The 12,500-nt window shown below is 47.8% G+C and overlaps 1 protein-coding gene across 1 annotated transcript in view; it reads right to left on the reverse strand.

Moving 5' to 3' along the window:
* The window catches only part of LOC311328234 (TBC1 domain family member 15-like), a 51,284-nt gene that overhangs the window by 4,814 nt on the left and 33,970 nt on the right, over positions 1-12,500 (reverse strand). The window contains exons 10-13 of the mRNA XM_084462232.1: positions 7,944-8,063; positions 7,045-7,145; positions 6,181-6,280; positions 538-635 (exon numbers count right to left, since the gene is read on the reverse strand). Coding sequence (XP_084318358.1) covers positions 538-635; positions 6,181-6,280; positions 7,045-7,145; positions 7,944-8,063 — 419 coding nt within the window. The remainder of the gene's footprint in view (positions 1-537; positions 636-6,180; positions 6,281-7,044; positions 7,146-7,943; positions 8,064-12,500) is intronic.

The raw sequence follows: 12,500 nt of genomic DNA on the forward strand, positions 1-12,500 counted from the left end.
AATGTCAGTCTGATCATTAGCTAATGGTAGCTAGCATTGAAATGACAGAAGGGGCACGCTGAATGTATATATATTCCTTGTTATATTTTATGTTTATTCACTACTATGTACAGTAAATTCTGCATTTTCCCACCTTTTCTGGAATTTCCCACTGCTGAAACACCCACATTTCCACCTACCAGGATTATAATAGTTCATATCTATCATATCTATGTACAGCAACCTCCAGTTTGGCAGAAACTTCAAAAGACAGGGTTAGGGTTCGGGAAGTGTTTGATGGTTAACCCTACCCCCCCTCCCCCCTCCACATGCTGCCACCACACATGTATTTCATACTTGTGGGAAACACTAGTCAACAGCATCTGTCAATAGTCCAGATCGGTATTGACCGGGACCAGAGGCCAACCATTGACTGCATCTCTCCTCTAATGACTGAATACATGATTGAGCAGCGGCACCTGATTGATTGGCTGGACTGACTTGTGTCTGGGGATCAGTTGATATATCCGTGATTGATTACTCTTCCTGGTCTCTCACCTCCCACAGACGCAGAACATCAGGGAACTGGAACTCTCTCTTGAAGCGGATCAGGAGCCAGCGGAAACAGAAGTACAGGTACCCAGAATCCCCGGTCTCTGTCCAATCACAGAACACACAGAGAGGTCAGGATTAGAGGAACTGGCCAAAAACAATACATATACTGACAACATAAGATGAATATGAATATATTAAATGTTTAAGTGTTAGCATGTTCATTTCATGTGCATCGTATTTAACTCCCGAAGCGCTTAATTCTGTGTGAAACTTTCTTTCAATTCTGGAAATCCAGAACACGGCACAACGACTCCTCAATTGTCCGGCAAAGATGCAATTTTCACCACTCTGTGTTTTGCAGAAGCAAATGCAGTTATGCTGTTCCTGCTTTTGTGGAATGTTTGCGAGCGTTTCTATCTGAATCAGAGGACTGAGTGTGATCCCCATGCAGCTTCTGACTGTTGGGTTTCATTCGCCCCGGTTCTGGTTCCGTCTCGAGAGGCGCTGCTCACAGGGCGTGCCCGGCTAACGAACCACAGCTGTGTGAAGCTTCTCAGACAGCTGGACTTGGTTCGCCTGTGCTTTCCAGGAATCCTGTCAGAACACACACCCGGGCTATGATCGCTCTGCAATCAACTCCACTACCGATCCCCACAGACTCCCTACCTAAGGGCATCACTAACTTTGTTACCCTTGGGCACATTGTACTGTATATAACTTTATAAGTGCTATAACCACTGCTAAAATTACCCACAATGCACCTTCAATACTAACCTATGAATAAGATAAATTCCCGACCTCAAGATGTCCCTGCAGGTTTAGTCTAGGCGAGAGTCTAGTCTGAGACAAATACGTCCCAGAGACCAACACACGAGGGATTTCAATATAAGCTTGCAGGTAGTTCATTCCCCAGAGAACTGGAGAATCAGAATACAAAGATATACTCAGAGACAGTTTATAATAGTAAATAAACAAGGAGTGAGCTCAGGCACGGTCTTATCTTTGTGAATATAAGCTTCCCTTTGACATGCTGTACTTCTGGGCGTACTGCCAACTTCCTTCTCATTAAATATAACTGTGCCTCTCTTCTTCTCCCACCGCAGACATTGCTTTCTGTCTGCCAGATCTGCCCTAACTCCCATATTCTATTTCCTGCTCCGATCTGTTCTACTGTCTGTGGCCGTTCACTCCTTCTCCTGCGCACACACACACACACACACACACACACACACACACACACTCGCACACACACACACTCACTCACACAGTCACACACTCACACACCCCAATCGTCTTCACCTACAGTCTGAGTTCATCCTAACCCGAACATTTGGAACAAGAACCAAAACAGCTCCTAATTACCTCAAGCTCCGAACTCTGTGAATTTAGAGTGTAGATGAGTAGACTAGACGAATACTTTCACTGGGACGCCAAGGATAGTTTTTATGTACAAAGCAAAATGTACTTGTCAATGGGAAAAATGAACTGCGGCAAGCGCCCCCTGGTGGTGAGCTCTGGTACATGTGTGACAGACAAACGAGCGCACGGATCAATCTAACCCCTCGCACCCAACAACCAATTCAGAGAGAGACAGCGCCCCTAACTCTTCCTCTAGCCTTCGTCTTCCTCTCCAGCGTCTAACCTTTCCTGCTTAAATTAAACCCATAAATTACAGCATTTTCATTTACATATTATTGGATTTACTTGTTTATTGTTCTTGGGAAGCTCTCTAAATTCCTGAGCCATTGTTATTCAGCGAATGCAGATAAGTTTGTCTCCGGGAACAACCGTCCTCTGGGAAAATTAATCATGAAAAGTAATGACTTTAAACTACCCGGGGATAAATCACTGTCGTCCAATCAGAGAGCTGTGTTTGGGGCAGCCTAATTCAGCAGGCTTATCAGCCTGTAAGGAGACGGAGGAGGGGGGAGACGGAGAGAGAGAGAGAGAGAGAGAGAGAGAGAGAGATATACAGCTAATCTCCTGACCTCAACCATGAAAACAGTCTTAGGGAAAGAGCCCAAAATACTCTCTCTTCCCTTAATGACACCCAAGTCAGAGGGAGCTGAACCTCTCTTTCTAACTTCCCTCACCCTCTCCCCCTCTGCCTCTCGGACGAGAGAGGGCCATATTTCACTGACTGTGTCGGACTATTTATCTAACCCAGTAGTGTGATCAAGATGGATGGCTGGATGCTAATAGCTAATGCTAGAATAGAGATTAATACGCTCACAGTCTCTATTAATAATGTCCTGTCTGGTTGGTGGCAGGCTGAAGTTAAGTGTGTGTGTGCGTGTGTGTGCTTGTGTGTGTATGTGCTTGTGTGTGTGTGTGCTTGTGCGTGTGTGTGTGTGTATGTGTGTGTGTGTGTGTGTGTGTGTGTGTGTGTGCTTGTGTGTGTGTGTGCACTTGTGCGCCATGCGTGCACGAGGCTCTGCATGTTCATCGTCCTGGTGGGGGTTCCACAAAACAAAAATGAGCAATAAAACCTTCCATATAGCCAGCTAAACCTTCCATATAACCAGCTAAACCTTCCATATAGCCAGCTAAACCTTCCATATAGCCAGCTAAACCTTCCATATAGCCAGTTAAACCTTCCATATAGCCAGTTAAACCTTCCATATAGCCAGCTAAACCTTCCATATAGCCAGCTTAACCTTCCATATAGCCAGCTAAACCTTCCATATAGCCAGCTAAACCTTCCATATAGCCAGCTAAACCTTCCATATAGCCAGTTAAACCTTCCATTTAGCCAGCTAAACCTTCCATATAGCCAGTTAAACCTTCCATTTAGCCAGCTAAACCTTCCATATAGCCAGCTAAACCTTCCATATAGCCAGTTAAACCTTCCATATAGCCAGCTAAACCTTCCATATAACCAGCTAAACCTTCCATATAGCCAGTTAAACCTTCCATATAGCCAGTTAAACCTTCCATATAGCCAGCTTAACCTTCCATATAGCCAGCTAAACCTTCCATATAGCCAGCTAAACCTTCCATATAACCAGCTAAACCTTCCATATAACCAGCTAAACCTTCCATATAGCCAGCTAAACCTTCCATATAGCCAGCTAAACCTTCCATATAGCCAGGCTAAACCTTCCATATAGCCAGCTAAACCTTCCATATAGCCAGCTAAACCTTCCATATAGCCAGTTAAACCTTCCATATAACTAGCTAAACCTTCCATATAGCCAGCTAAACCTTCTATATAACCAGCTAAACCTTCCATATAGCCAGCTAAACCTTCCATATAACCAGCTAAACCTTCCATATAACCAGCTAAACCTTCCATATAACCAGCTAAACCTTCCATATAACCAGCTAAACCTTCCATATAACCAGCTAAACCTTCCATATAACCAGCTAAACCTTCCATATAGTAAGCTTAACCTTCCATATAGCCAGCTAAACCTTCCATATAGCCAGTTAAACCTTCCATATAACCAGCTAAACCTTCCATATAGCCAGCTAAACCTTCCATATAACCAGCTAAACCTTCCATATAGTAAGCTTAACCTTCCATATAGCCAGTTAAACCTTCCATATAACCAGCTAAACCTTCCATATAACCAGCTAAACCTTCCATATAACCAGCTAAACCTTCCATATAGTAAGCTTAACCTTCCATATAGCCAGCTAAACCTTCCATATAGCCAGTTAAACCTTCCATATAACCAGCTAAACCTTCCATATAGCCAGCTAAACCTTCCATATAACCAGCTAAACCTTCCATATAGCCAGCTAAACCTTCCATATAGCCAGCTAAACCTTCCATATAACCAGCTAAACCTTCCATATAGCCAGCTAAACCTTCCATATAACCAGCTAAACCTTCCATATAACCAGCTAAACCTTCCATATAGCCAGCTAAACCTTCCATATAGCCAGTTAAACCTTCCATATAGCCAGCTAAACCTTCCATATAGCCAGCTAAACCTTCCATATAACCAGCTAAACCTTCCATATAGCCAGTTAAACCTTCCATATAACCAGCTAAACCTTCCATATAACCAGCTAAACCTTCCATATAGCCAGCTAAACCTTCCATAGAGCCAGCTAAACCTTCCATATAGCCAGCTAAACCTTCCATATAACCAGCTAAACCTTCCATATAGCCAGTTAAACCTTCCATATAGCCAGCTAAACCTTCCATATAGCCAGCTAAACCTTCCATATAACCAGTTAAACCTTCCATATAGCCAGCTAAACCTTCCATATAGCCAGCTAAACCTTCCATATAACCAGCTAAACCTTCCATATAGCCAGCTAAACCTTCCATATAACCAGCTAAACCTTCCATATAGCCAGCTAAACCTTCCATATAACCAGCTAAACCTTCCATATAGCCAGCTAAACCTTCCATATAGCCAGCTAAACCTTCCATATAACCAGCTAAACCTTCCATATAGCCAGCTAAACCTTCCATATAGCCAGCGAAACCTTCCATATAACCAGCTAAACCTTCCATATAACCAGTTAAACCTTCCATATAGCCAGCTAAACCTTCCATATAGCCAGCTAAACCTTCCATATAACCAGTTAAACCTTCCATATAACCAGCTAAACCTTCCATATAGCCAGTTAAACCTTCCATATAGCCAGCTAAACCTTCCATATAGCCAGCTAAACCTTCCATACAGCCAGCTAAACCTTCCATATAACCAGCTAAACCTTCCATATAGCCAGCTAAACCTTCCATATAGCCAGCTAAACCTTCCATATAGCCAGCTAAACCTTCCATATAACCAGCTAAACCTTCCATATAACCAGCTAAACCTTCCATATAACCAGCTAAACCTTCCATATAGCCAGCTAAACCTTCCATATAGCCAGCTAAACCTTCCATATAACCAGTTAAACCTTCCATATAACCAGCTAAACCTTCCATATAGCCAGCTAAACCTTCCATATAACCAGCTAAACCTTCCATATAATCAGCTAAACCTTCCATATAGCCAGCTAAACCTTCCATATAGCCAGCTAAACCTTCCATATAACCAGTTAAACCTTCCATATAACCAGCTAAACCTTCCATATATCCAGCTAAACCTTCCATATAGCCAGCTAAACCTTCCATATAACCAGCTTAACCTTCCATATAACCAGCTAAACCTTCCATATAGCCAGCTAAACCTTCCATATAACCAGTTAAACCTTCCATATAGCCAGCTAAACCTTCCATATAACCAGCTAAACCTTCCATATAACCAGTTAAACCTTCCATATAGCCAGCTAAACCTTCCATATAGCCAGCTAAACCTTCCATATAACCAGCTAAACCTTCCATATAGCCAGCTAAACCTTCCATATAGCCAGCTTAACCTTCCATAGAGCCAGCTAAACCTTCCATATAACCAGCTAAACCTTCCATAGAGCCAGCTAAACCTTCCATATAACCAGCTAAACCTTCCATATAACCAGCTAAACCTTCCATATAACCAGCTAAACCTTCCATATAACCAGCTAAACCTTCCATATAACCAGCTAAACCTTCCATATAGCCAGCTTAACCTTCCATACAGCCAGAAACAGAAGGTGCGCTTCAGAGATCAGGTGGCTCCTGTGAGCGCCTGAGCGTCCGGTCCCCTCGTTGAGGCCCCTCCTCCTTCCTCGTTGAGGCCCCTCCTCCTCCCGAGCACCTACCCAGGTAGTCCCAGAACGTTGGCTCCAGTAACCGTAGCAACGTGCCAAGCTGGATCAGCTGATTCTTCATGCCGTGCATCTGCTCCTCGAAGTTCTGGTGCTGCGTGCACACACACACACACACACACACACACACACACACACACAAACAAACAAACAAACAAACAAACACAACGTTAAGGCCTTGCTACAGCATCGTCCCTCACTGCTGCGTTGGGCACCGGCAAAGCTCTACAAACGAACCCTGACCTATGAGGTCACCGCCTCCCTCCGTAGCCCTCGTAACTCATCCCTCTGTCTCCTCTCAGAGAGTGAAGGTCATCTCTTCATCTCTCATCTCTTCATCTCTCATCTCTCCATCTCTCATCTCTTCATCTCTCAATCTCTCATCTCTTCATCTCTCAATCTCTCATCTCTTCATCTCTCAATCTCTCATCTCTTCAGTCTCTCATCTCATCTCTTCAGTCTCTCATCTCTTCAGACTCTCATCTCTTCATCTCTCATCTCTTCATCTCTCATCTCTTCATCTCTCATCTCTTCACACTCATCTCATCTCTTCATCTCTCATCTCTTCATCTCTCATCTTATCTCTCATCTCCTCTCTTCAGTCTCTCATCTCTCATCTCTTCAGTCTCTCATCTCTCATCTCATCTCTTCAGTCTCTCATCTCTTCAGTCTCTCATCTCTCATCTCATCTCTTCAGTTTCTCATCTCATCTCTTCATCTCTCCATCTCTCAAGTCTCTCATTCCTTCGCCTTAACAGAAACACATTACCACCCCCCTGAACCGCAGCTCTCTCCCTTTCAGTCCGACCAGAGAGGAGAGACCGTCTGACTGATCCCCCCCTCCCCCAGATGTCTCACCAGCTGCTCCATGGAGGCGCTGAAGCACCAGAAGGCCTCCACCTCGCTCTCCAGCACGTAGAGGACGGGGGACAGCAGGTCGCTCATGCCCTGCACGTACCCTGGGTACACACAGAGGAACACACACCACAAACACACGTCATCATCTGGGTGTGTGTGTGTGTGTGTGTGTGTGGTGTGTCTGACCAAGGCAGGATCCAAAATTAACTCTATTTACTAGCCAATGACTGGTAGAACATCTGGCTGGCTGGTACATTTTTCCAATTCCCATTCAGTTGGCTGGTAAGCCAAAAGGTTAGTTACAGTTAATGTTACTACTATTATATGCACACTACTATAATATTGATTGAGGATCACATATGAGACCAAGATGACATGCTGAATACTAATTATAGCAAATTGGAAAAGTAAAAATGAATTTATTATTTTTGCCTGGTAAAAAAATCTATCTGGCTGGTAAATTTAAGCCAAAAAGTTAGTTTTGGACTCTGGACGCAGGTCAAAGTTAGTTTTGGGCCCTGGACGCAGTTCAAAGTTAGTTTTGGGCCCTGGACGCAGGTCAAAGTTAGTTTTGGGCCCTGGACGCAGGTCAAAGTTAGTTTTGGACCCTGGACGCAGGTCAAAGTTATTTTTGGACCCTGGACGCAGGTCAAAGTTCGTTTTGGACCCTGGACGCAGGTCAAAGTTCGTTTTGGACCCTGGACACAGGTCAAAGTTAGTTTTGGACGCTGGACGAAGGTCAAAGTTAGTTTTGGACCCTGGACGCAGGTCAAAGGTCAAAGTTAGTTTTGGACCCTGGACGCAGGTCAAAGTTAGTTTTGGACCCTGGAAGTCAAAGTCATACATGCAGCAGGTCATGAGTGTCTGTATGTGTGTGTGTGTGTGTGTGTGTGTCTTACCCAGGTCAAAGTCATACATGCAGTATGTCATGAGAATGTCGTGCAGCAGGATCAATCCAGGGTTCTCCTCTCTTCCATCGTAGAACCAGTGGGTTCTGTCGGTTCTGTTCACGTCCTTCTCTGCTCAGAGGGGAGAACACACAGCAGGAGCTCAGCACCTCTGCCCCACATCTTCTATCTTTATACAGAACACAGTTCTCAAGATTAGTTGATGAAAAACACACGTTACCACCTAGAACTAGAACACTAGAACACTAGAACTCCCAAAGGTCATTCGAATTAATCATGCTGATCTAGAATTCTACTGTAACTTCCCACAATGCAAAGCACACTGGAGTTGTAGAGAGCAGAGGGAAAGGCTCTACAGGAAGTCATCTCTGAATGGGACCCAGCAGCCCTTGAATAACCCTGAGAGATCCACACTGACCCCAGAATAACCCCACCAGATCCACACTGCCCCCCCCCCAGAATAACCCCACCAGATCCATACTGCCCCCAGAATAACCCCACCAGATCCACACTGACCCCACAATAACCCCACCAGATCCACACTGCCCCCCCCCCAGAATAACCCCACCAGATCCACACTGCCCCCCCCAGAATAACCCCTCCAGATCCACACTGACCCCAGAATAACCCCTCCAGATCCACACTGACCCCAGAATAACCCCACCAGATCCACACTGACCCCAGAATAACCCCACCAGATCCACACTGACCCAGAATAACCCCTCCAGATCCACACTGACCCCAGAATAACCCCACCAGATCCACACTGACCCCAGAATAACCCCACCAGATCCACACTGACCCCAGAATAACCCCACCAGATCCACACTGACCCCAGAATAACCCCTCCAGATCCACACTGACCCCAGAATAACCCCTCCAGATCCACACTGACCCAGAATAACCCCTCCAGATCCACACTGACCCAGAATAACCCCACCAGATCCACACTGACCCCAGAATAACCCCACCAGATCCACACTGACCCCAGAATAACCCCTCCAGATCCACACTGCCCCCCCCCAGAATAACCCCACCAGATCCACACTGACCCCAGAATAACCCCTCCAGATCCACACTGACCCCAGAATAACCCCACCAGATCCACACTGCCCCCCCCCAGAATAACCCCTCCAGATCCACACTGACCCCAGAATAACCCCACCAGATCCACACTGACCCCAGAATAACCCCACCAGATCCACACTGACCCAGAATAACCCCACCAGATCCACACTGACCCCAGAATAACCCCTCCAGATCCACACTGACCCCAGAATAACCCCACCAGATCCACACTGACCCCAGAATAACCCCTCCAGATCCACACTGACCCCAGAATAACCCCACCAGATCCACACTGCCCCCCCCCAGAATAACCCCACCAGATCCACACTGACCCAGAATAACCCCTCCAGATCCACACTGCCCCCCCCCAGAATAACCCCTCCAGATCCACACTGACCCAGAATAACCCCACCAGATCCACACTGACCCCAGAATAACCCCTCCAGATCCACACTGACCCAGAATAACCCCTCCAGATCCACACTGACCCCAGAATAACCCCTCCAGATCCACACTGACCCAGAATAACCCCTCCAGATCCACACTGACCCCCCCAGAATAACCCCTCCACATCCACACTGACCCCAGAATCACCCCTCCAGATCCACACTGACCCAGAATAACCCCTCCAGATCCACACTGACCCAGAATAACCCCACCAGATCCACACTGACCCAGAATAACCCCTCCAGATCCACACTGACCCAGAATAACCCCTCCAGATCCACACTGACCCCAGAATAACCCCTCCAGATCCACACTGACCCAGAATAACCCTCCAGATCCACACTGACCCAGAATAACCCTCCAGATCCACACTGACCCCAGAATAACCCTCCAGATCCACACTGACCCAGAATAACCCCACCAGATCCACACTGACCCAGAATAACCCTCCAGATCCACACTGACCCAGAATAACCCTCCAGATCCACACTGACCCAGAATAACCCCTCCAGATCCACACTGACCCAGAATAACCCTCCAGATCCACACTGACCCAGAATAACCCTCCAGATCCACACTGACCCAGAATAACCCTCCAGATCCACACTGACCCCAGAATAACCCCTCCAGATCCACACTGACCCAGAATAACCCTCCAGATCCACACTGACCCCCCCAGAATAACCCCTCCAGATCCACACTGACCCAGAATAACCCCACCAGATCCACACTGACCCCCCCAGAATAACCCCTCCAGATCCACACTGACCCAGAATAACCCCTCCAGATCCACACTGACCCAGAATAACCCCACCAGATCCACACTGACCCCCCCCAGAATAACCCCTCCAGATCCACACTGACCCAGAATAACCCCTCCAGATCCACACTGACCCAGAATAACCCCTCCAGATCCACACTGACCCAGAATAACCCCACCAGATCCACACTGACCCAGAATAACCCTCCAGATCCACACTGACCCCCCCAGAATAACCCTCCAGATCCACACTGACCCAGAATAACCCCACCAGATCCACACTGACCCCCCCAGAATAACCCCTCCAGATCCACACTGACCCCCCCAGAATAACCCCTCCAGATCCACACTGACCCCAGAATAACCCCTCCAGATCCACACTGACCCAGAATAACCCCACCAGATCCACACTGACCCAGAATAACCCCTCCAGATCCACACTGACCCCAGAATAACCCCACCAGATCCACACTGACCCCCCCAGAATAACCCCTCCAGATCCACACTGACCCAGAATAACCCACCAGATCCACACTGACCCAGAATAACCCCTCCAGATCCACACTGACCCCAGAATAACCCTCCAGATCCACACTGACCCCCCCAGAATAACCCCACCAGATCCACACTGACCCAGAATAACCCCTCCAGATCCACACTGACCCCAGAATAACCCCTCCAGATCCACACTGACCCCAGAATAACCCCTCCAGATCCACACTGACCCAGAATAACCCCTCCAGATCCACACTGACCCCAGAATAACCCCTCCAGATCCACACTGACCCCAGAATAACCCCACCAGATCCACACTGACCCAGAATAACCCCTCCAGATCCACACTGACCCAGAATAACCCCTCCAGATCCACACTGACCCAGAATAACCCCTCCAGATCCACACTGACCCCAGAATAACCCCTCCAGATCCACACTGACCCAGAATAACCCCACCAGATCCACACTGACCCAGAATAACCCCTCCAGATCCACACTGACCCAGAATAACCCCTCCAGATCCACACTGACCCCAGAATAACCCCTCCAGATCCACACTGCCCCCCCCCAGAATAACCCCTCCAGATCCACACTGACCCCAGAATAACCCCTCCAGATCCACACTGACCCCAGAATAACCCCACCAGATCCACACTGACCCAGAATAACCCCTCCAGATCCACACTGACCCAGAATAACCCCACCAGATCCACACTGACCCCCCCCCAGAATAACCCCACCAGATCCACACTGACCCAGAATAACCCCTCCAGATCCACACTGCCCCCCCCCCAGAATAACCCCACCAGATCCACACTGACCCAGAATAACCCCTCCAGATCCACACTGACCCAGAATAACCCCTCCAGATCCACACTGACCCAGAATAACCCTCCAGATCCACACTGACCCAGAATAACCCTCCAGATCCACACTGACCCAGAATAACCCCACCAGATCCACACTGACCCAGAATAACCCCTCCAGATCCACACTGACCCAGAATAACCCTCCAGATCCACACTGACCCAGAATAACCCTCCAGATCCACACTGACCCCAGAATAACCCCTCCAGATCCACACTGCCCCTCCCCAGAATAACCCCACCAGATCCACACTGACCCAGAATAACCCCTCCAGATCCACACTGACCCAGAATAACCCCTCCAGATCCACACTGACCCCAGAATAACCCCACCAGATCCACACTGACCCAGAATAACCCCTCCAGATCCACACTGACCCAGAATAACCCCTCCAGATCCACACTGACCCAGAATAACCCTCCAGATCCACACTGACCCCAGAATAACCCCTCCAGATCCACACTGACCCAGAATAACCCCACCAGATCCACACTGACCCCAGAATAACCCCTCCAGATCCACACTGACCCCAGAATAACCCCTCCAGATCCACACTGACCCCCCCAGAATAACCCCACCAGATCCACACTGACCCAGAATAACCCCACCAGATCCACACTGACCCAGAATCACCCCACCAGATCCACACTGACCCCAGAATAACCCCACCAGATCCATACTGACCCCAGAATAACCCCACCAGATCCACACTGACCCCCAGAATAACCCCACCAGATCCACACTGCCCCCCCAGAATAACCCCACCAGATCCACACTGACCCAGAATAACCCCACCAGATCCACACTGACCCAGAATAACCCCACCAGATCCACACTGACCCAGAATAACCCCACCAGATCCACACTGACCCAGAATAACCCCTCCAGATCCACACTGACCCAGAATAA

Source organism: Borostomias antarcticus, assembly GCF_949987555.1.
Source record: "Borostomias antarcticus genome assembly, contig: scaffold_149, whole genome shotgun sequence".
Lineage (NCBI taxonomy): Eukaryota > Metazoa > Chordata > Actinopteri > Stomiiformes > Stomiidae > Borostomias > Borostomias antarcticus.